The sequence below is a fragment of the Cydia strobilella genome, chromosome 8, assembly GCF_947568885.1.
Source record: "Cydia strobilella chromosome 8, ilCydStro3.1, whole genome shotgun sequence".
Taxonomy (NCBI): Eukaryota; Metazoa; Arthropoda; class Insecta; order Lepidoptera; family Tortricidae; genus Cydia; species Cydia strobilella.
The window spans coordinates 11,425,616-11,449,293 of record NC_086048.1 but is presented as its reverse complement, the minus strand read 5'-3'; the positions used below and the strand labels follow the sequence as shown (position 1 = coordinate 11,449,293).

The 23,678-nt window shown below is 46.1% G+C and overlaps 3 protein-coding genes across 6 annotated transcripts in view; 2 read left to right on the top strand and 1 right to left on the bottom strand.

Annotated features, from left to right (window-relative positions):
* LOC134743660 (V-type proton ATPase 116 kDa subunit a 1) overlaps window positions 1–1,175 on the top strand; it is a 37,100-nt gene extending 35,925 nt beyond the window's left edge. For all 4 annotated transcript variants that reach the window (XM_063677247.1, XM_063677246.1, XM_063677249.1 and 1 more), the window contains 2 exons: window positions 76–247; window positions 852–1,175. In XM_063677247.1, coding sequence (XP_063533317.1) covers window positions 76–247; window positions 852–948 — 269 coding nt within the window. In that variant the 3' untranslated portion in view covers window positions 949–1,175. The remainder of the gene's footprint in view (window positions 1–75; window positions 248–851) is intronic.
* Window positions 1,176–1,787: 612 nt separating this feature from the next.
* LOC134743670 (tetratricopeptide repeat protein 21B-like) lies at window positions 1,788–18,233 on the bottom strand. The gene is made up of 14 exons (XM_063677263.1): window positions 18,064–18,233; window positions 17,868–17,974; window positions 14,851–16,912; window positions 13,979–14,264; window positions 12,917–13,110; window positions 12,165–12,353; window positions 11,186–11,389; window positions 10,848–10,952; window positions 10,418–10,589; window positions 9,777–9,951; window positions 3,348–3,551; window positions 2,878–2,976; window positions 2,456–2,574; window positions 1,788–2,280 (listed from the first exon to the last, which is right to left on the bottom strand). Exons 3-14 carry the CDS (start codon window positions 16,774–16,776, stop codon window positions 2,042–2,044), a joined length of 3,912 nt encoding a protein of 1,303 aa, XP_063533333.1. The 5' UTR covers window positions 16,777–16,912; window positions 17,868–17,974; window positions 18,064–18,233; the 3' UTR covers window positions 1,788–2,041.
* A 3,831-nt stretch (window positions 18,234–22,064) lies between these two features.
* The window catches only part of LOC134743634 (uncharacterized), a 116,606-nt gene continuing 114,992 nt past the window's right edge, over window positions 22,065–23,678 (top strand). Inside the window, exons 1-2 of the mRNA XM_063677211.1 lie at window positions 22,065–22,084; window positions 22,645–22,839. Of these exons, the coding sequence (XP_063533281.1) occupies window positions 22,732–22,839 (108 nt within the window). The 5' untranslated portion in view covers window positions 22,065–22,084; window positions 22,645–22,731. The remainder of the gene's footprint in view (window positions 22,085–22,644; window positions 22,840–23,678) is intronic.

Genomic DNA, 23,678 nt, shown 5'->3' with positions numbered 1-23,678 from the left:
ACTAGCCCGGGGTTAACCGGTTAAACCTGGAGTTACCATGGTTACCAGTACAATTTGACACATTTATTTTTTCAGAACTGTCCGAAGTACTATGGAGCATGGTATTAACCATGGGCCTGAAGGACCACGGCTACATCGGGGCCATTAAGCTGTACGTGGCGTTCTGTTTCTGGGCGCTCTTCACGCTGGCTATCCTCGTCATGATGGAGGGACTCTCTGCCTTCCTGCATACACTGCGTTTGCATTGGTAATTATCGCCTTGATACTTAGTCGTGAAGTCTAGTTTTCTGTACCCGTATAATAATTAATTACTTTGGCAAGTGTGTCCGAAACCTGGGAGCTTGACTAAGTTTGATACATTAAATAAAGTTGACCACATGCCTCAATAATACCTACATTGGCACACAGAATCCGACCACGCTAAGTGCTACGACAAATATTACGCTCCTGTGGGATATGTAGATATGCAATGCTACTGCCAATGCAGACTTAGCGTGGTCAAAGTCCAGATAGAAGCACAAACAGAAAAGCCCAACCCAAACCAAAAACCCAATGACCCAACCGTACTTTTTAGGGTTCCGTACCCAAAGGGTATTACTAAGACTCCGCCGGCCGTCTGTCTGTCTGTCACCAAGCTGTATCTCATGAACCGTGATAGCTAGACAGTTCAAATTTTTAACAGATGATGTATTTCTGTTGCCGCTATAACAACAAATACTAAAAAAGTACGGAACCCTCGATGCGCGAGTCCGACTCGCACTTGGCCGGTTTTTTTTAATAGTTGTATCATGTCACTAGCAATGTCTGTCTTTTATAAAAATCGGAAACTAATATAAACTGATGTATTTCAGGGTGGAGTTCATGAGCAAGTTCTACTCGGGTCTGGGCTACATCTTCCAGCCCTTCTGCTTCAAGACGATCCTCGACGCTGCCGAAGACGAGGAATAAAAAATTCCACTAATCATTACTTTAGTGCAGGGTTTCTCAACCAGTGAGGCGTATACAATGCCAGGAATCAATAACATTTTATTTGCAATTTTTACTATGATAAAATGATTTATCAACAGAAGGAAAAAAGGTTGGGTACCCCTGTTTTCAACAGTATTTTGACTAATATTTGTGTAGCAAGGTCACAAAACAGTTTGATTAATTAAATATTTATGCATGTTTTAAAATATTCGTTTTATTGTGCGCTGTTATATACTAACACATTTTAAGAAAATTAAGTACTAACTACTTAGTCAAATTATAAGAATTCAGTTCCTGAATAACAATTAAAGCTATGAACAATGCCGTACAACATATATTATTCCTTATTATGACAGGAGTTAAGTGTTGTTTTAAGACACTTTTTCGTTTACTTACGATCCGCCTTTCTCTAGGGCCTGGCGCGCCTGGTTCTATATTTTATACATTTAGTAGAAAAGGACAGATATTATGACCACGATAAAAGCATATATAAAGGCCAAAATTATAAACCTTGTAGCCGAAACAGGTTGAAACAACCACCTGTAATCGTATTTACAATCGTAGTTTTCATATGTGAAATTTGAGAATTCTGTTTGGGATGACTTCTACTTTTCGTTAATCAGTTTATCAACTGGCTCTTCAATCAACAATTTAGATGTAAATAGTTGTAAATATGAAATATTGTATTTGACATGTAAAACTATGTTTTATAAAGGAATAAATGAATGAATGAATGAATCAGGCGCGTCTGGAATCCCTCTACCTTAGGGGTTGAGAGATCAGACAGCATCGGCAGTCGCTTCTATCAAAGCCACGACCATTTTTAAAATTCATGTTTATGTTCTTAAATTAGTTTTATCTTTCCCCAATATCTCTTTCTTAAGCTTGAGGGAGTAAGGATGTGCCTTAAGTATATGCCGATAGACGACAATGCATTCGGGGTACTTCTTAAGCTTCAGATATGCGAGGGCGAGTTTGTAGCCGATGGAGAGATCGCTCTTGCCTCCGAAGGACCATGCTTTGTTACGACAATAGCAAAGAGGGTTGTGAGCAAAGTTAAATCCAACGGAGCCTATGTTCTTAAATTAGTTTTAGCTTTCTCCAATATCTCCTTTTTGAGCTTGGGGTAGTCAGGGTGCGCCTTTAGTATGTGCCGACAGACTACGATGCACTCGGGGTACTTCTTAAGCTTCAGATATGCGTGGGCGAGTTTGTAGCCGACGGAGAGATCGCTCTTGCCTCCGAATGACCATGCGTTTTCGTAGTTTTGGGCGGCGCTTTTGTAGTTCTGTTCTTTTTCAGCTAAGTAACCTGTAAAGTGAAAATTTTTAAATGTTAAGAGGTAAGGATTAAGTACAGACAACTCAACTTTCAAATTGTATAAGTTTCAAAAGAAGCTTAGAGGATAAGCAACTTATTTTCAATAGTTCTGTCAGGTAACGTTTTCAGTCAAATCGCTAAGCAGCAATATCAGCAATATTTTTACCTAATTGTTGATAAGCGGCGGAGCAGGAGTTGTTGTGGTTGAGGACCTTAGTCAGCAGTTCTTTCGCAGCGTCCACCCGTCCGGAGCTCACTTGGCCGTCGGCGACTTCCAACCAGCATCTAATTATATAGATAATTACTTAAACCATTATAATTTTGAACTCTTTAGAGACTTCGTACTCGAATACAGTTTGGCCCACGAACGTTCACATGAATGAAATTAAATATAAGTTAATGTAGCGGCTCTATGTAACGGCTAATAAGTTTTTTTATGATATAGGAAGCAAACGAATCGCCTGATGATAAGAGATTACCGCCCATGGACACCTGCAACGCTAGAGTGGTTGTAAGTGCGTTGCCGGCATTTGAGATGGAAATACGCTCTTTTCTTGAAGTTAATGTGGATTAAACGATAAAGCATACCTCTCTAAACCATCAGCCTTCTCCGGTGTCCAAGGTATAGACGAAATAGTCCGCTTTAAGATGTTCTTGGCTCTCGTTGGTTGTTTCACGATATTGTAACTGAAATCAAAGTGTTTGGCTAAACGATTTTGTCGAATAATAGGATAGTTACTTAAACTGCTGTGTATGTAGACAAAACTGATACCAAAGTATAGAAAAATAACACTTTATTTAGTATTAGTTTAAATGGTTTTTATTATTGTTATTTATAAATTGTATTTAACGTGATTTCTGACACAATGATTGTATTGTTTAAGAATAAAATTAATGAAATGAAATGCATCGTTTCGTAAAAGTCGGAAGATTTTCCATTACAAAAAGTCCTACGTAAGTGATTTTGAAACCATTGAAAGTAGAAAAATTCGCAATTTTAAAAATCGTATAAAAAACTTCAAACATGAAGTTTTAACAACATCTTTTTAAAAACTTACGCGTTAGCGACAGCCAGTATGAGGTACGGGTCATCTTGTCCAGCGTCATCGGTGATGGCAGGCAGCAGGTCTTGCAGCGCGCGCTCGCCCATGCTCTTTTGTCTTGTAGCGAGCTGGATTAGCGCCTGCAGGGCTTTACGGTCTCCGGGCGCTACTTCCGCTAGCAGTTTTTCGGCTGTTTTGAGCGCTAGCATTCTTGTATCGCTGGAAAAAAGAATGAAAAATAATAAAATGGAGTGTGGCAAACATAAAAATATAAACATTCACCATAACAATTCACCACACCAGCTCGTAAAGGCTTTCTTTATTCTTCAACAACTGATGAGAAAGTAGCATTTTATCCAGAACAGTAGCAAAGGAATTTGATGCCAATTTTTTGAAGTTATTTGTCATGTTGGCTGGTGGACTTTTAAGTGATGACTTTGAATGATAAATATTGAATAGCGTTCATTTAAATTTCATTTGTATAATGTTTTTCAGTCAGTATTTTCCTGGCGTTGATGTGGTGAATTTTTTTTTGGTGATTTTGTCAAACGCACGGAGCATTTAGTTAGACTAAAGTATCTCGCCTGTTCTGGTTCGGCTGGCAACTGCGAAACAGTCCGGTATAGTATGAATTTTACGTTGCCAGCATGTAACTGTGACACAGGTACTCACTCCTCGTTGACGGCGTCGTGCGCTCCGGGCGCGTGCTGCGACAGGCACAGCAGCACCATGCGCCGCGCCGCCAGCTGGCCCCAGCGCGGGGAGCGCCGCGCCTGGTTCAGTTGTAACGCGACGTTGCCAGCATGTAACTGTGACACAGGTACTCACTCCTCGTTGACGGCGTCGTGCGCTCCGGGCGCGTGCTGCGACAGGCACAGCAGCACCATGCGCCGCGCCGCCAGCTGGCCCCAGCGCGGGGAGCGCCGCGCCTGGTTCAGTTGTAACGCGACGTTGCCAGCATGTAACTGTGACACAGGTACTCACTCCTCGTTGACGGCGTCGTGCGCTCCGGGCGCGTGCTGCGACAGGCACAGCAGCACCATGCGCCGCGCCGCCAGCTGGCCCCAGCGCGGGGAGCGCCGCGCCTGGTTCAGTTGTAACGCGACGTTGCCAGCATGTAACTGTGACACAGGTACTCACTCCTCGTTGACGGCGTCGTGCGCTCCGGGCGCGTGCTGCGACAGGCACAGCAGCACCATGCGCCGCGCCGCCAGCTGGCCCCAGCGCGGGGAGCGCCGCGCCTGGTTCAGTTGTAACGCGACGTTGCCAGCATGTAACTGTGACACAGGTACTCACTCCTCGTTGACGGCGTCGTGCGCTCCGGGCGCGTGCTGCGACAGGCACAGCAGCACCATGCGCCGCGCCGCCAGCTGGCCCCAGCGCGGGGAGCGCCGCGCCTGGTTCAGTTGTAACGCGACGTTGCCAGCATGTAACTGTGACACAGGTACTCACTCCTCGTTGACGGCGTCGTGCGCTCCGGGCGCGTGCTGCGACAGGCACAGCAGCACCATGCGCCGCGCCGCCAGCTGGCCCCAGCGCGGGGAGCGCCGCGCCTGGTTCAGTTGTAACGCGACGTTGCCAGCATGTAACTGTGACACAGGTACTCACTCCTCGTTGACGGCGTCGTGCGCTCCGGGCGCGTGCTGCGACAGGCACAGCAGCACCATGCGCCGCGCCGCCAGCTGGCCCCAGCGCGGGGAGCGCCGCGCCTGGTTCAGTTGTAACGCGACGTTGCCAGCATGTAACTGTGACACAGGTACTCACTCCTCGTTGACGGCGTCGTGCGCTCCGGGCGCGTGCTGCGACAGGCACAGCAGCACCATGCGCCGCGCCGCCAGCTGGCCCCAGCGCGGGGAGCGCCGCGCCTGGTTCAGTTGTAACGCGACGTTGCCAGCATGTAACTGTGACACAGGTACTCACTCCTCGTTGACGGCGTCGTGCGCTCCGGGCGCGTGCTGCGACAGGCACAGCAGCACCATGCGCCGCGCCGCCAGCTGGCCCCAGCGCGGGGAGCGCCGCGCCTGGTTCAGTTGTAACGCGACGTTGCCAGCATGTAACTGTGACACAGGTACTCACTCCTCGTTGACGGCGTCGTGCGCTCCGGGCGCGTGCTGCGACAGGCACAGCAGCACCATGCGCCGCGCCGCCAGCTGGCCCCAGCGCGGGGAGCGCCGCGCCTGGTTCAGTTGTAACGCGACGTTGCCAGCATGTAACTGTGACACAGGTACTCACTCCTCGTTGACGGCGTCGTGCGCTCCGGGCGCGTGCTGCGACAGGCACAGCAGCACCATGCGCCGCGCCGCCAGCTGGCCCCAGCGCGGGGAGCGCCGCGCCTGGTTCAGTTGTAACGCGACGTTGCCAGCATGTAACTGTGACACAGGTACTCACTCCTCGTTGACGGCGTCGTGCGCTCCGGGCGCGTGCTGCGACAGGCACAGCAGCACCATGCGCCGCGCCGCCAGCTGGCCCCAGCGCGGGGAGCGCCGCGCCTGGTTCAGTTGTAACGCGACGTTGCCAGCATGTAACTGTGACACAGGTACTCACTCCTCGTTGACGGCGTCGTGCGCTCCGGGCGCGTGCTGCGACAGGCACAGCAGCACCATGCGCCGCGCCGCCAGCTGGCCCCAGCGCGGGGAGCGCCGCGCCTGGTTCAGTTGTAACGCGACGTTGCCAGCATGTAACTGTGACACAGGTACTCACTCCTCGTTGACGGCGTCGTGCGCTCCGGGCGCGTGCTGCGACAGGCACAGCAGCACCATGCGCCGCGCCGCCAGCTGGCCCCAGCGCGGGGAGCGCCGCGCCTGGTTCAGTTGTAACGCGACGTTGCCAGCATGTAACTGTGACACAGGTACTCACTCCTCGTTGACGGCGTCGTGCGCTCCGGGCGCGTGCTGCGACAGGCACAGCAGCACCATGCGCCGCGCCGCCAGCTGGCCCCAGCGCGGGGAGCGCCGCGCCTGGTTCAGTTGTAACGCGACGTTGCCAGCATGTAACTGTGACACAGGTACTCACTCCTCGTTGACGGCGTCGTGCGCTCCGGGCGCGTGCTGCGACAGGCACAGCAGCACCATGCGCCGCGCCGCCAGCTGGCCCCAGCGCGGGGAGCGCCGCGCCTGGTTCAGTTGTAACGCGACGTTGCCAGCATGTAACTGTGACACAGGTACTCACTCCTCGTTGACGGCGTCGTGCGCTCCGGGCGCGTGCTGCGACAGGCACAGCAGCACCATGCGCCGCGCCGCCAGCTGGCCCCAGCGCGGGGAGCGCCGCGCCTGGTTCAGTTGTAACGCGACGTTGCCAGCATGTAACTGTGACACAGGTACTCACTCCTCGTTGACGGCGTCGTGCGCTCCGGGCGCGTGCTGCGACAGGCACAGCAGCACCATGCGCCGCGCCGCCAGCTGGCCCCAGCGCGGGGAGCGCCGCGCCTGGTTCAGTTGTAACGCGACGTTGCCAGCATGTAACTGTGACACAGGTACTCACTCCTCGTTGACGGCGTCGTGCGCTCCGGGCGCGTGCTGCGACAGGCACAGCAGCACCATGCGCCGCGCCGCCAGCTGGCCCCAGCGCGGGGAGCGCCGCGCCTGGTTCAGTTGTAACGCGACGTTGCCAGCATGTAACTGTGACACAGGTACTCACTCCTCGTTGACGGCGTCGTGCGCTCCGGGCGCGTGCTGCGACAGGCACAGCAGCACCATGCGCCGCGCCGCCAGCTGGCCCCAGCGCGGGGAGCGCCGCGCCTGGTTCAGTTGTAACGCGACGTTGCCAGCATGTAACTGTGACACAGGTACTCACTCCTCGTTGACGGCGTCGTGCGCTCCGGGCGCGTGCTGCGACAGGCACAGCAGCACCATGCGCCGCGCCGCCAGCTGGCCCCAGCGCGGGGAGCGCCGCGCCTGGTTCAGTTGTAACGCGACGTTGCCAGCATGTAACTGTGACACAGGTACTCACTCCTCGTTGACGGCGTCGTGCGCTCCGGGCGCGTGCTGCGACAGGCACAGCAGCACCATGCGCCGCGCCGCCAGCTGGCCCCAGCGCGGGGAGCGCCGCGCCTGGTTCAGTTGTAACGCGACGTTGCCAGCATGTAACTGTGACACAGGTACTCACTCCTCGTTGACGGCGTCGTGCGCTCCGGGCGCGTGCTGCGACAGCCACAGCAGCACCATGCGCCGCGCCGCCAGCTGGCCCCAGCGCGGGGAGCGCCGCGCCTGGTTCAGTTGTAACGCGACGTTGCCAGCATGTAACTGTGACACAGGTACTCACTCCTCGTTGACGGCGTCGTGCGCTCCGGGCGCGTGCTGCGACAGGCACAGCAGCACCATGCGCCGCGCCGCCAGCTGGCCCCAGCGCGGGGAGCGCCGCGCCTGGTTCAGTTGTAACGCGACGTTGCCAGCATGTAACTGTGACACAGGTACTCACTCCTCGTTGACGGCGTCGTGCGCTCCGGGCGCGTGCTGCGACAGGCACAGAAGCACCATGCGCCGCGCCGCCAGCTGGCCCCAGCGCGGGGAGCGCCGCGCCTGGTTCAGTTGTAACGCGACGTTGCCAGCATGTAACTGTGACACAGGTACTCACTCCTCGTTGACGGCGTCGTGCGCTCCGGGCGCGTGCTGCGACAGGCACAGCAGCACCATGCGCCGCGCCGCCAGCTGGCCCCAGCGCGGGGAGCGCCGCGCCTGGTTCAGTTGTAACGCGACGTTGCCAGCATGTAACTGTGACACAGGTACTCACTCCTCGTTGACGGCGTCGTGCGCTCCGGGCGCGTGCTGCGACAGGCACAGCAGCACCATGCGCCGCGCCGCCAGCTGGCCCCAGCGCGGGGAGCGCCGCGCCTGGTTCAGTTGTAACGCGACGTTGCCAGCATGTAACTGTGACACAGGTACTCACTCCTCGTTGACGGCGTCGTGCGCTCCGGGCGCGTGCTGCGACAGGCACAGCAGCACCATGCGCCGCGCCGCCAGCTGGCCCCAGCGCGGGGAGCGCCGCGCCTGGTTCAGTTGTAACGCGACGTTGCCAGCATGTAACTGTGACACAGGTACTCACTCCTCGTTGACGGCGTCGTGCGCTCCGGGCGCGTGCTGCGACAGGCACAGCAGCACCATGCGCCGCGCCGCCAGCTGGCCCCAGCGCGGGGAGCGCCGCGCCTGGTTCAGTTGTAACGCGACGTTGCCAGCATGTAACTGTGACACAGGTACTCACTCCTCGTTGACGGCGTCGTGCGCTCCGGGCGCGTGCTGCGACAGGCACAGCAGCACCATGCGCCGCGCCGCCAGCTGGCCCCAGCGCGGGGAGCGCCGCGCCTGGTTCAGTTGTAACGCGACGTTGCCAGCATGTAACTGTGACACAGGTACTCACTCCTCGTTGACGGCGTCGTGCGCTCCGGGCGCGTGCTGCGACAGGCACAGCAGCACCATGCGCCGCGCCGCCAGCTGGCCCCAGCGCGGGGAGCGCCGCGCCTGGTTCAGTTGTAACGCGACGTTGCCAGCATGTAACTGTGACACAGGTACTCACTCCTCGTTGACGGCGTCGTGCGCTCCGGGCGCGTGCTGCGACAGGCACAGCAGCACCATGCGCCGCGCCGCCAGCTGGCCCCAGCGCGGGGAGCGCCGCGCCTGGTTCAGTTGTAACGCGACGTTGCCAGCATGTAACTGTGACACAGGTACTCACTCCTCGTTGACGGCGTCGTGCGCTCCGGGCGCGTGCTGCGACAGGCACAGCAGCACCATGCGCCGCGCCGCCAGCTGGCCCCAGCGCGGGGAGCGCCGCGCCTGGTTCAGTTGTAACGCGACGTTGCCAGCATGTAACTGTGACACAGGTACTCACTCCTCGTTGACGGCGTCGTGCGCTCCGGGCGCGTGCTGCGACAGGCACAGCAGCACCATGCGCCGCGCCGCCAGCTGGCCCCAGCGCGGGGAGCGCCGCGCCTGGTTCAGTTGTAACGCGACGTTGCCAGCATGTAACTGTGACACAGGTACTCACTCCTCGTTGACGGCGTCGTGCGCTCCGGGCGCGTGCTGCGACAGGCACAGCAGCACCATGCGCCGCGCCGCCAGCTGGCCCCAGCGCGGGGAGCGCCGCGCCTGGTTCAGTTGTAACGCGACGTTGCCAGCATGTAACTGTGACACAGGTACTCACTCCTCGTTGACGGCGTCGTGCGCTCCGGGCGCGTGCTGCGACAGGCACAGCAGCACCATGCGCCGCGCCGCCAGCTGGCCCCAGCGCGGGGAGCGCCGCGCCTGGTTCAGTTGTAACGCGACGTTGCCAGCATGTAACTGTGACACAGGTACTCACTCCTCGTTGACGGCGTCGTGCGCTCCGGGCGCGTGCTGCGACAGGCACAGCAGCACCATGCGCTGCGCCGCCAGCTGGCCCCAGCGCGGGGAGCGCCGCGCCTGGTTCAGTTGTAACGCGACGTTGCCAGCATGTAACTGTGACACAGGTACTCACTCCTCGTTGACGGCGTCGTGCGCTCCGGGCGCGTGCTGCGACAGGCACAGCAGCACCATGCGCCGCGCCGCCAGCTGGCCCCAGCGCGGGGAGCGCCGCGCCTGGTTCAGCTGGCGGAGCGCGGCGTTCGCTCGACCGGCGTACACGGACATCACGCCGCTGCAGTACTGGTAGCCTGGCAACGAGTGATAAGTAATTGAGTCATATAGAAGAGTCAGAAGAAAGGCAGCAAAATCCACTTGTCTACCTATGGATGCTGCTGACTTTGCTTCTATAATGATATAATTAGTAGTGTCAGAAATGAAATACGAACCTCGGTCTTAGCTAGGTTTGTAGCTTCAAATATGATTCCGACCCGAAGAAAGCGAGAATGTCGTACGCTTGAAGCTTTAGAGATGCTTGAAATAGGATTAAGCAGCGAAAAATTGCCAATTAAAAAATATTCTGTTTTCTTTTTGTTGCCATGTAATAATAGTCTACTATTTATGGCGTACCCGGGTTGTCCCCGTCTCCGAGCTCCAGCTTGATCGCGTCTAGCGCTGGTTCCGCATCAGCGAGCTTGCCGCGACGCTACTGTTCTTCCATGAGTTGAGCGAGTGCCTCCCAGCTAATTGGTCACTGTTAGGATCTATATACCGTACCCGGGTCGTCCCCGTCTCCTAGCTCCAGCTTGGCCGCGTCTAGCGCCGGTTCCGTATCAGCGAGCTTGCCGCGCCGCCACTGTACTTCGATGAGTTGTGCTAGTGCCTCCCAGCTCATCGGCTTCACTGAAAGGATCTGAGTCAGGTGGCGTTGCGCAGTCTCTAGATCCACCTGGCGATTAAGAAATTGTTGAGTAAAAATCAACCCACATACGTGAAAGTTTGAAGACATTATATGCTCTCTTCATATTCAACATATATAAGTCCGGTCCGTATAAGCTTTTGGTTATCTAACAGTAAAATTAGGATAGAAAAAAATATGCCGAAATATGACGTGTTATTTTTATAAAACAGTATTTTAGGCACGACATTAGGTTACTATCTGCATTAAATAGACCGTACAGAAATACGCACGGCTTTTGTTACTCACTTTTCGGAAAGCTAGATCGGCCATCATAACCGCAGCCGATTCGTTGTTCGGGTCAGTGTTCAACAGAATGGCGCATGTTTGTTCACACTTCTCTGGATTGTTCATCTAAAAACAAACGTGCGTGCATATTATTTATTTATTTAACCTCTATTACACAAAAGAAAACCTTACACGAAAAGCTGTATTCAGGAGGTGGATGGTTATATCTTTACCGTTACAAAAGCAAAATATTTTACGCAATCGCATTATTGACAATGACATTTGACATCATTCAGATTTTGGTAGCACTTTTGATATTTCACAGGCAATCTTGTACTTTCTAGACCTGTAGTACTCACATGTGCGAATAACTTGGCCAGCGCCAGCAACGTGTTAGGGTCTCTCGGGGCCTGTATAAGAGCCTCAGAGTACAGGTTGGCGGCGACCGCTGGCTCCTTCGTGGACTTTACTTTCGCCAAGCAGCAGAGGATGTGAGACAACTGCCGCCGCTCTTCTTGTAGGTCTCCTCGCGAGTCTATCTCTATCCTTTTCACTATAGCTGCCTGCAACAAAAAAAGTAGACTAAAAACACAAAGACGCCCAGTCTTTCTAAGATGGCACATAGTCGAGAAATTGAGACAGGTTCCGCCGTGGCGAGGTGGCCTAGGGGTTCATGGCGTTAACCGCAATAGCTAAAGATGCCGGTTCGAATAATGCGGCCTTCACCACTGGAGGGCTTCGTCACTTTTTCTTTAGTAGGTATATGACATCTATTACAGTTTATAATTTATATTATAGCGGTGGGATTCTAACATGCCCGAACCAAATGAGGTTGCATTGTTTTATTACAGAGTTTTAGTACACTCCGGCATCGCTTCATGGTAGGAACTCCAAAAATACGCACGAAGCGTTTTGCTTCCACATTTCTTATGCGAACTGCCAAGGAATGAAACGTCCTGCCCGAGTCTGTGTTTCCGCATGAGTACAATCTGGGGCTCTTCAAGGCAAGAGTTAATAGGTATCTCATAGGTAAGCGTGCTCCACCGTAGATCGCATCATTACTTACCATCAGGTGGGATCGTGGTCAAACGCCTGCCTATATCATCATTAAAAAAAAGAGTTCTTATTGCTTATTTTTAGGCCAGCCGAATTTAGCGCTAACAATTCTGCGAGCCTACCGCAAAACACGAAAATGGATATTTCGTTATCTGCCTTTCTAACGCTCGAACATGCAAGATTTTCATGTTACGCGGTAGGCCCTCTTAGCTAAGCAACCGACCGACGTATCTAGGCGTATATCTTGCTGACTACGGAACCCTTAAAAGCATTTGACCTTACCTGCAAGTCCCGCGCCTCTGTGAGAATCAGATGCGTGTTTCCAGCGGTCGGATTCTTGAGCTCACGGCTCTTGGCTTGCAGGAGGAGGAGATTGACTCGCCGCTTCAAAGTCGGGATGTCTTTAGCCTTGTTGTACATTTCATTCAAGTCGGCGGATATCACTGAGTCCACTTTGTCATATTCTTTTAGCTGAAAGGAAAACATCTGATTATGACGCAATACAAATATTCACACCTCGTCAAATCAGAATACAGAACAACAGGATATAGATTTAATGTAGAGGTAACAACAGGCGGTCTTTTTCGCTAAAAAGTACCGTGAAACAACCCAATTACTTATGGCCTAAAAACCCCCAAATATGGTATAAAATTAACTTGAATATCTTTATTTAGGCGTGACTATTATTTGAACGAGGCAGTTCTGAGGCAAGATAATTTCATAAATGAGAGAAACAACTCACACAAAAACATTGATTTTGATATTTAATTAAGTATTGAATTGAAACTGTGGACTATAGTTGTAGTATTGGACTGTAGTTGGACGGCAATCTCCCCCAGACAACCTTCAACGTCATATTTTACATAAAGATAGGGTATTTGGAACATCTTGCTTCAAAATTAGAATACCTAATAAAGCAAAACCTCGCTCGCGCCCCACAGAGGGCGCCCTGCCTCATCTCTCAATACCTCGATTAACGAGTTTGACTTCATTACTTATACGTACGTACGTATAAGATCACGTTAAAAGCATACCTTTATGAGAAGCTCGAGATACTCAAATCTGAGTGTATCATCATTAAGCAACTTAATGTTTGCCTCATAGTGCTGCGCGGCGGCGTCGAACCGATGCGTCTTCACCAGCGCCTCGCCAAGCTTACGGACCAAATTCAAGTCCTTCGGGTTACTCTGGAGGGCCGTCTCGTATGACTCCACTGCTTGGATTGGCTCTAAAACACATACATTTATAAGCATACAAGAGGCATTTTGAAAACTATTCCACTTTATATTAAAGCTTCCTCGTGTCTTGCTCGACTCCCAAAATACACACTCGCGCGAGTTAACTTGTCCCTGCCCAAGTTTACAAACTTTATAGACGCCACTGACTGCGAGGTGCGAGCTAAAAGAAATAGAAAAAAAACCGGCCAAGTGCGAGTCGGACTCGCGCACCGAGGGTTCCGTACTTCTTAGTATTTGTTGTTATAGCGGCAACAGAAATACATCTGTGAAAATTTCAACTGTCTAGTTATCACGGTTCATGAGATACAGCCTGGTGACGAGACAGACGGACAGCGGAGTCTTAGTAATAGGGTCCCGTTTTTACCCTTTGGATACGGAACCCTAAAAAAAGCAGTATGCTTGTACTTCTAAAACTGTAAGCCCAATATGAATGTGCATTTAGTTTAACTATTTAGGTGTATTTACTGTGCTATTATTGATAATAAGAATAATAACTTAAAACTAAAAAGCAATCCCTGAATCCCAGAAGTCCCCAAAGTCGATCCCCTGTGCTGTGATTAATATTGACTTCACTACGCACAATAAAATGTTTCTTTTTCATTTCCTACAAAAGTGGATAACACAACACATACACTAAAGAATATGCTATTGTTAGAATAGCATTTTTTTTGTTTGATTTTGGTTTTAATTTTTAATTTTTGACGAAGCGTGTTGTGGATACTATTTTTGTGTGTAGCAACTATGACGAAGCCTGCGCTGGGGATTTAAATTGTGTTTAATTTGTTTTATTTTCTTGCTTAATTAATAAAGAAGCAAAGAAATATTATATTGTATTTTGGAATTACTTGTATAGCTTACCATGAATTGACATATAAACATCGCCCATCATAGTATGGGCATCAGCCATAGGGTGATTGCTGACTACCTCTTTAAAACACGTCGTGAACATAGCTCGGTCTTTCTTCTCTTGTAAATATATATGGGCCATTTTGCTGTGGGCCTGGAAGTAATATGGCTGGCCTGGTTTTATTTCATTTAGGATGTCAATGGCCCCGTCGACGTCACCTTTCTTTAGAGCAAGGTCTGCACGAGCTATAAGGAGGCGACTTTCTTCTGAGGTGTAAGAAAATTCTTGAATAGCTTCCTATAAAAGAAATAGACACAAAGTTATTATCTACATATTAACGTGTTACCGGGTTGCTGGCATACAGATTCAATTTAGAAATTCAAATCAAATCACGACGTCAAATCTATTTTTTTTAAATACAAGGCAAGGCATGACCAAACTGATTTATCGTATTTTCGATTTTTTATGGAGCCAACTTTATGTAAAAGTGTAATCATTGACGTTATTTAAAAAATTAGAACAAGCCAAATGACTACAAGTAAATGGAATCGAAAATACCGAAAATCGACCTAGGCTTATCTCGTTTTAAAGCAATAAATCTCCTCTTAATTCTAAAGTAAGGGTCAGCAAAGCTCATGACACCCTTAAAAATATAGGAGAGTAGTATACTTATTAGCTACTATTGTGGTATTTAACACATTCAGTGCCAACGCCAGCTATGCGCTACGAAAGTAGCCGATAACATGGGAAAAACTGTATGAAACAAAACGCGACTAGGAACAGAAAACCCGCGGGTCGCTGGCAGTGAATGTGTGTGAAGCAAAATTTTATAAAAATAAATCAAATTATCTTGTACCAAAACTTAAGAGAATAAAAATGTTACCTGCATAGTTTTCCCGGCTTCAGCTAACTGCCCCAAAGATGTTTGTATTTCTATAATTTGTAAATACAAAGTGGCCTTGTCAATGATGTTCAAATCTGTTTCAAACTGGCGACTAGCATTACTGGTTTTGCTAGTGGTTATCTGCAAGCTTGTGTTGAAACTCGATAAAGCATCTTGAAGATGGTCAGCACTTTTCAAAATCACTCCGTTTAAGAAATGGTATATAGCACTGTCTCGGACTTTAAAATTGTAGCTTAAACACAACTCTAAAGCTTGAGCGGCTTTAGTAAAGGCTTGTTGTTGAATGTAAATTTGAGCCAACAGCACTTGACTGCCCGCATGCGTATTATCGAGTTCACCAACTTGTTGAGCCAACTTCTCACTTTCATTTGAATAACCAAACAGAAACTTAAACTTGGCAAGTTCGTATAAGCCTGTTATCAAGCCAGGGCAAGCTTTGCAAGCTGTCTCCAGAATATTCAAGCAGTTTGAAACTAAAGAACTGCTCTCTTGAGAATACAACAAATAACCAACAATCACAAATGGTTTCTTCGGCAAATGTTTCTTGTATTCTTTGTAAACATCAAGCAAGAAATCAGGATCAAGATCCTTTACATATGTTAATCCAAAAGGATATTTGTTTGCTGAAGAGACTGTAGCTTCAAATGCAGTGTTGAGCAAAGCCAGAGCAGTTGATGAGTTTTTCAAATTCAACTGTGCTGACAGTAAATATAAAATAGGCACTTTTTTTGGGCCTTGCATTTCAAACAATAATTCTATTTGTTGTGAGATTTGTTCAGTCGGCCCGTTTTCATACATCTGACAAAGGGTCAGCCCGCATAATGCGGTAATAGAGTTACTGTCGATTTTGCTGGCCGCCTTGAAAAAGCTTAAGGCATCTTTATGCTTTCCTTGAAGGAGACATTGGTACCCCACCTCACTTAAATAATCTACATTGTTGGAATACATTTCTGAAGCATATTGTGCAAATCTGTAAACTTGAGAAAGGACTGCACTTGATCTTCCGCAGGCTCTTGAAAATATCTGAGTTGTGTTGTAAAATTGAAAGCCATTATATGTCTCTTCATTCTCTAAAACTCCATAAAACTTATTTAATTGATCAGCAGCTTCAATGTAGTCTGAATTTTTGCATAAAGCAATATAAATCTGGATTCTCAATGCCACAATATTGTCACATTCCAAGTGAAAAATTCTTTCAATTGTGTCATACACTGGCTCCCACTTTTGCATTGCAAATTCGTTTTTTAACTTTTCAATCAAGGGCACAACTTGTCCAGGGCTGCTGACAATCAATCTGTCCAAAGTGAGATTAGATGCTTCATGGTCTTTAGCAAAGTATTTAAATTTGGCTAAACCAAGCAAAGCCTCTACATTGCGGTCACTCTTGCTGAGAGCTAGCTCTAAGCAATCCAAAATAGCTCCCTGCAAGTCACCAATATACATATACATATCATTCCAACCCTTTAAAATAATGGCATTTATGTTGTTCGAGTCTTTTTTCAGACATTTGTTAATATATTCAGAGGCCTTCTCATATTTTCCGGCTAGAGAAAGAAACAAACCTGAGTAGTAGTATGATGTTGCAGTTGCTTGTTTCCTTTCCTCTTTCAGTTTGGATTCTAGACCATACAAGGCATCTCTTTCAACAGAACTAGCAAGTTTATGGCCATAAATTAGAGCAATAACAACTGCCAATTGTATATCTTTGTCAGACTGTAATGGAGTTAATTCATTAATTCCTTTTTGGATCTGTCCTTCGAGTATCTGAGCTAAGCCATGATAAAACGGATACTCTATTATATCAGGGAACTGGGATGATGCGAGTTTAGCAATGGTTTTAGCTTTTCCATAACATTTTTCTCGTAAATAATAATTAATATTACATCTGTGCCATGCTGCTTCCATGTTTAGTGTTTTATTCTAAGTCCATTTTAACTTTTAGACCTTTATATTTTGATGCATTCTTCTCATAATATTTGGCCAGAAAATGACACCTGCATGTTACATCCAGTTTGTTACTTTGAGCATGATCAAATGCATACTGAAAAAATAAACAATAATAATAATGTTAAAATATAACTAAGCTAAGCTGTTTACAAAGAATGGGTAACTTGTTCCTTGTGGAAGACCTTTACGAAATATAATATTTTGATAGTAGGTTTTAAATGTTGGATAAGCACAGCACCCAACTGGTTGCTTTGGGTAACTGGTTCCTTGCGGAAGACCTTTATGAAATAGATTCTGGCCGATATGATGATTATAAAATTTTGTGACTGTGATATTATTAAAATGATCCAAAAGTACACAATTTCATACTGTATCATTTTTGAGGAAGAACAACATTATACAATACCACCTTACAATAGATTAGACTGCAGTGGTCCCCAAGGTTGACTGGACTCCGACCCACCTAACAAAAACCGCCAAATCAGGACCCACCTCTTGGCCGTCTTAAAAGGGGGCATAAAATATTATTGGTAATGCTCAGATGTAGTAGTTTCAGGGCCCACTCAATATTCACTCGCAACCCACTTTTTGGAACCTAGGCTTATAAGCTTCATGCCTTATAATATTTAATAAATAAATATTGATTTATAGAACTCGCGACACCAAAATAGAGACGGATAGGACATACTATTTGAAGTGGGGAAACAAATAACGCAACCATCGCTTTTGGTTGGAAACCACAGGACAGAAGCGGTGGCCACGGAACGCCCTGTGCACTCTTGGCAGCGGTCCGTAATGAGTGAGCTATGAGCGGTTGGGTTGAGCTGGAGCAAGGCCAGAAGGGTCGCTAAAGATAGGAAGGCATGGCGCGAGCTTGTGAAGGCCCTTGCACCTCTGGGGTGCCATAACAACAACAACAACAACATTGCATCAGCTGAAAGCTGGAAACAATGGTATACAGTGTTTAATTCAAATATGCTGCGATGGTTTAAAACACAAAAATTAGGTATTATCTAACAAAAAATAATAATTTAAATGTCTATACGAACCTTAGCCAGCAGTTTTCCCACGCCTTTACCTTGAAACACCGGTGGAACGTCTGTATGATCGAAAGTAATATGTTTTCCTACTAGCCGATAGCCTAACACCGCATTTTCTAAAATATTAAGTATAATTAGCAATGCAATTTTATATAAAACTGTAAAAACTTAAGTAAAGCTATTCTTTTACTTACCATTTACTTACCGTTCTTGAGTGTTACGGTGAACTGTTGCATAGCAACATTGTTGACAACACGTAATGCCTCCGTTGAGAAAGCTCTTACTGTTGCCCGTGTTATCATTCCAGACATAAAGAGAAGAAAAGAGAAATTACAAGAGAATATGCGCCGCAGTATAACCAACGTTTTTAGATTTGTTTATTTTATTTTCGTTTATATTATATTGAATGGTTGACATTGACAAGATTGACAATTGGTTTGACATTTCACGGCGTCATAGATCATGTAGGTCATGTAGGTCTAGGTAGATATATTTGGTCAAACCAAATTGGCAGTAAATAAGAACAAAAAAAACTATACTTATCCTTTTCTTTTGTGTGCTAGTACTAGTGTAAGACAAAGATGAGAGTATGATTCTCTCTGTCTATATTTGAAATGAGACAGTCCTTTGACAAACTATATTATACCTACTAAAGGTATAAAATATTTATTTTTATTTTTAAAGAACTTTAGTATAAATAGTGGTCCAAAATAGTGGTCTTAGCAATTCCGAACGCTCCAAAAGTTTTCGATTGAACTGTCAAATTCATGTCAAATTGAAGTTTGAGTTCGTTATTTCCATTATTCGTGTTTATTGTTTTTGTGTTTTGTTGTGCTAACTAAACTTAATAGTTAAAATACCTTGACAAAACATGAGTGAAAAAGTGATAAATAAGGATTCAATATTATAAAATGATTTACCTATCTTTGAGGTTCATTTGAGGTTGTATTTTTCCGGGTGCGTGAATAGACATATAGACATGTCGTTCACGAGTGAAGGCTTGTCCAGACGGGGACAATTTTCCGCCAATATGATTAAATTGTCCGATCAAATCAGGCCGTGCGGACGCAACGCCAATTTGTCTCGACGAAATCAACCGCCGATTATGACCAGTTTGTGATGCTAATATTCGCGTTTGCCGTTTGGGGGCACTTTTTTAATTTAGAGCTCTCAAATATCACCATTAATTTAAAATTGGTGAAAGTGGCCAAATTGGTGTATGCGTCCTTACTACTGAATAAATCGGACATAAATCAGATTGGCGAAAAATTGTTCCCGTCTGGACAGCCCTTGAGTGATTTAAAGCCTGAGTTAAAGCCTGACCAGTAATATATGATCATTGTCAAAAGGGCGCTGTTGTTGCGCATGTATAGGGTGACAGTTCAGTATAGTATGAAAAAAATAGTTCCAGTGAAATTCCGCAACATGGCGCGTGATCATATATTTAAATAAACTAGATAAACTAGGTATAGTTTGTCAAAGGACTGTCTCATTTCAAACAAAGACAGAGATAATCATACTATTTTTGTCTTACACTTGTACCTTGTACTGGCACCCAAAAGAAAAGGATGAGTATAGCTTTTTTTTGTTCTTATTTATTGACCGAAGCGTAGCGAAGGTCTACGGTTTGACTCGCGCATTTTGCTTTTGTATGTCCGGATGTTCTTCTCCTCTACAGGTCGCAATTCTCAACCGATTCTCGTGAAATTCTGTGACCAAATTCTATGACTAAATAGAATTTTCTTGTCGATCCGGTTTTTGGAAAATTTTCAAAATGGCGGAGTCGTGATAGCTCGCGCCTAAACAAATAGTCGCAGTCGTATCGATATCATAACAGTATTTTCTATTTAAGATATGTTTAAAGATTAAATGTCGAAAAATGCAGACATTTTGTTTTGCTGGCTTTGGCGGTATTTAGATATTTAGTTTTTACTCGAGAATGAGTAGCTGAATTTCGTCAGCTTAGGTAAGCACTATGATGGCGTGTTTTGCAAACATTCGCTTTTTTCGTTTGCACCGGGTGGTCCCTAGTTCGATCCCCAGTAATTGTATGCTGCTACGTAACTTTTTGTATTTTGTTTTTTACACTTAAAGTTAAATTTCGTAATGTTTTTTTATTTGTTTTTTATTTTTCTATTTTCAAATTAATTGATCAAGCGCGGGCTTAGCGTATTCGTTTCACTTTTACAAGCTTTATTTAACTAGCCCTAAAAAATAAGTTTTATTTTTGTTATTTTAATTTTCTAAAGTGTTTTGAACGGCGGTTCTCTCCTTTTTCCGAATTTCATACAATTTTATTTACAGTTTTTCTTTTAAAATACGTAGATTTCTTACACCACATACTTTGAGGTTTATGTACTTAGTATAGATTCGTTTGTCTGAGCGGGTTTATGGAGCCAATTATTCAATAATATTATTGAAAAATTCAATAAAAAATTGAGAAAATATTACTCAACGCCTGTTTGTGTGAGTGACCTTTACCCTATACATGTCAAACAAGTTGTTTAATAATAACTAACAAAGATGTCACTTTAACACAGGTGACCTAACTAAGTAGTACCTAATTTGTTCGACAGGTGGTGACATCGTCAGGTCGAAACGGGCCGATTTTTAGGGTTCCGTACCCAAAGGGTAAAAACGAGACCCTATTACTAAGACTCCTCTGTCCGTCTGTCTGCCACCAGGCTGTATCTAATGAACCGAAATTTTCACAAATGATGTATTTCTGTTGCCGATGCCGCTATAACAACAAATACTAAAACGTAAGGAACCCTCGGTGGGCGAGTCCGACCCGCACTTGTACGGTTTTTAAAGTTTCGTGCGCTTGATTTCGTGTGGCTCCCTTCGACATATCTCCACTACTAAGCATTTCAATACTTTTAGAAATTCAAAAATCAGCCAGGTATACAGGTTGGTTTAAAAACGGGACCCTATTACATTATGTTGGATATAGTAGGGGAGCCCAAGAGGGGACTTAGGTGCCTTAGAATGAGGGCTAACGCGTATGAATTCGCCGCTAGGGGCGCTAGTGTAGATGGTGGTCTTTTCCATGGTTCGAAATGTCAAATGTCACTTGTCACTTCAATGACTGACAGCTGTTCTTGAGTGTTTTGGACCACCATCAACAGAGGCGCCAACTGGTGAGCAAAAAAACGATAGCCCTCATTGGAGAGCTAACTTTGCTCTTATGTTGCGAAATAACTATTTCGATCACAGAGTTACGCATGCATTTCATGCCAATTTTTTTGTCACTAGGCATCTTTCTAAAATTTAAATAGACAGGTATCTAGGTAGGTACATATATATTAAGTAGTGCTGGAGCTAGGGGCTGTTATTTTGGGATGTCACAGGTACTATTTTTTTTTTCTTATATTTAAATTTTTGTTCAATGGTGTTATGGAAAAGCCTCATAAGAAGTAAAAATATGAAACAGACTTTTCCCCCAAAATATACCTTACGAAGATATTCAGCTATCAGCAGCGTTGCCGACGTGGCCGCAACCGCATTGCTGCCGCGATTTGAACGTTCAATCTATCACTAATTTTATCATCAAAGATATTGACATCAAAGTGGCATTCACGAGCAAGAGCAAAGTTAAGACGTTAAATGGAGAGCGTTGGGAGCTTGGGAGTGCTTTTACTCTTGTAGCTTACTAAATATAAAAAAAAATTGATGCCCAATCGTCTTCCCTATCTTAAAAGCCTCTATTGTATTTTAATGTACTTTTATCATAACCATGTATTTGCAAAATTAATCCTGTTCTTAATTTTCCTAAAATGACGATGCTGGAGATCGACTCTGTGGATATAAATATAGATAAGTTTGTACGCTGAAGGAATAGGAAATCATATCTACGATAGTCATAAATCATAATATATTAAAAGCACGTGACAGAGTGACTTAATCGTCTTTTTATAACGATTCACTTTCGGGCGCATTACGTATCTTATTAGGATGCGCATGGTGAACGCGTAAACAGAGGTATGGTCCTTCGAGCCGGATACACAATGCCGTCTTTGTCAGGGTGCTTACGTTAGTAAAAGATGGTGAGAGGTGTTGGTTTGTCAGTAATCAGTATGTTGGTTCTTGGAGGTTACGCCAGGCTGTGCGCCGGCGCAGCCAGTCGCACGCCGGGCGCAGCGCGCTCAAGGCGCCTCTGCGTATCGACACGGTCGAAGCTCATGTTCCATGTGTTCTGTGACGGACGAGTGCGATATTCATCACATGTGAATATCATTCAAATCAATTGTTTTTATGACTTCAATAGGCTTTAATAGGTATTTATTTACACAATAACAATACTGCTGCTAAATCCTTTTTTTTTATTGAGGAAGCTTTTCCTATGCTTATTTATCTTCCCGATGAGAACGCTTTTGTTATCAAACAAACCTGTGCACTTGAAGATCGTCTTCGCTTCGGAACCAGTACCTACCTACCTATATAAATGTCATTAGGCATCATCATTAGACAAAAGCGCGCCAAAGCTTTTCAATGGCCTTGTAAATTAGATTCAATATAGGCCCATATCAATATGATTTAAATACCAACCGTTTCATTGTCACAAAATGACCTCATCAGTCTTGAATGACTGTTACTATTTACATATTGTCATATATCCATAATAAATTACCTATTTATTTATGCAGTTGGTTTGCTGCATACCCAAGACCGTAATACTCTCTTTTAAATATTGAATGTGAGATAAAATAAATTCTTTTTAATTCGTGTATTTATTTTCATACCAAAAATGTTTTGGTCATTGTAAAAAGAATCCTGTTTGTGACAGGTTCATTTTAAACCAGTGTGGCAAACAAACAAACAGTGAAGTGATGTAACTAGTTCGGTGTCGGTGTTTGTGAGGGCAAGTGGGCATATGGGGCAATGCGTGTCCCGGAGTCATCCGGGCCCCTACTCGTTTTCACGGCACTATGACGCCGAGAGCCTCGCGAGCAGCATCAGCGGGTACCGGCAAGCTTGGAAGGTATGTTTCTCAATTTATTTAATGTGGTGGTTGGTGTTGTTGGCTGAAATAGAGGCAGTCCAAAAAGGAGATTTTGAGACGAACTGAACTCATTTTGTAGAGACTGGCGGGTGCATACACGAATCCGTGATGAGTGGCGGAAGAAAGGGAAGGTCTTTGTCCAGCAGTGTGACACAATGTAGGCTATTGAGAAAAAAAAAACCGGCCAAGTGCGAGTCGGACTCGCGTTCCAAGGGTTCCGTGCATTACACAATTTAAATAATGTATTTTTTATGTCAAAAGTGAGTGAAGAAATGTCTTTAAAAAACCCGTAGGGGTCGGATCAAAAACTAAGTAATTAAGTCCGACTCACGCTTGACTGGAATTTCTAATAGGTTTTCCTGTAATCTTTAGGTAAAGATCTATTTTGTGATTTTTTTTTAAATTTTAGACCCAGTAGTTTCGGAGATAAAGGGGGAATGGTAATTTTAGTGTTCCGTGCAAAACTTTGTTTTGACAAACGGAACACTTATGGGATCACTTCAGTCTTGCAAATCAGTTAAATGCGTTTTTCTCAGAGACCGTTTGACGTAGAGATCTAAAATTTGAAATAGTTATAGCAATTACCACCACTAATATTGTAAATAAGTCAAAACCGCTTATTTCTTATTTTGCCTATTTTCTTGAATAACTTCTAAATTTTTTATCCTAAAATTATAAAAGGAATATATTTGAGATTCTCACAATGAGCTCTTTCATTTGATATATAACACGATATAGTTTGAAAAACTTTATTTTTTAATTTTCTCATTTACCCCCCAAAAGTGGCCCCCATGTTTAAAATTCATTTGTTTACGTTA

Excerpts from the sequence above, each read along its gene's own strand:
- LOC134743670 (XM_063677263.1), bottom strand. The coding sequence starts at position 16,776 with ATGGAAGCAGCATGGCACAGATGTAATATTAATTATTATTTACGAGAA. Across the intron at positions 12,354-12,916 it reads ATCTCGAGCTTCTCATAAAG|CTAAAAGAATATGACAAAGT; the intron begins GTATGCTTTTAA and ends TTTTCCTTTCAG. Across the intron at positions 9,952-10,417 it reads AGGAGACGGGGACGACCCGG|GCTACCAGTACTGCAGCGGC; the intron begins GTACGGTATATA and ends ACTCGTTGCCAG.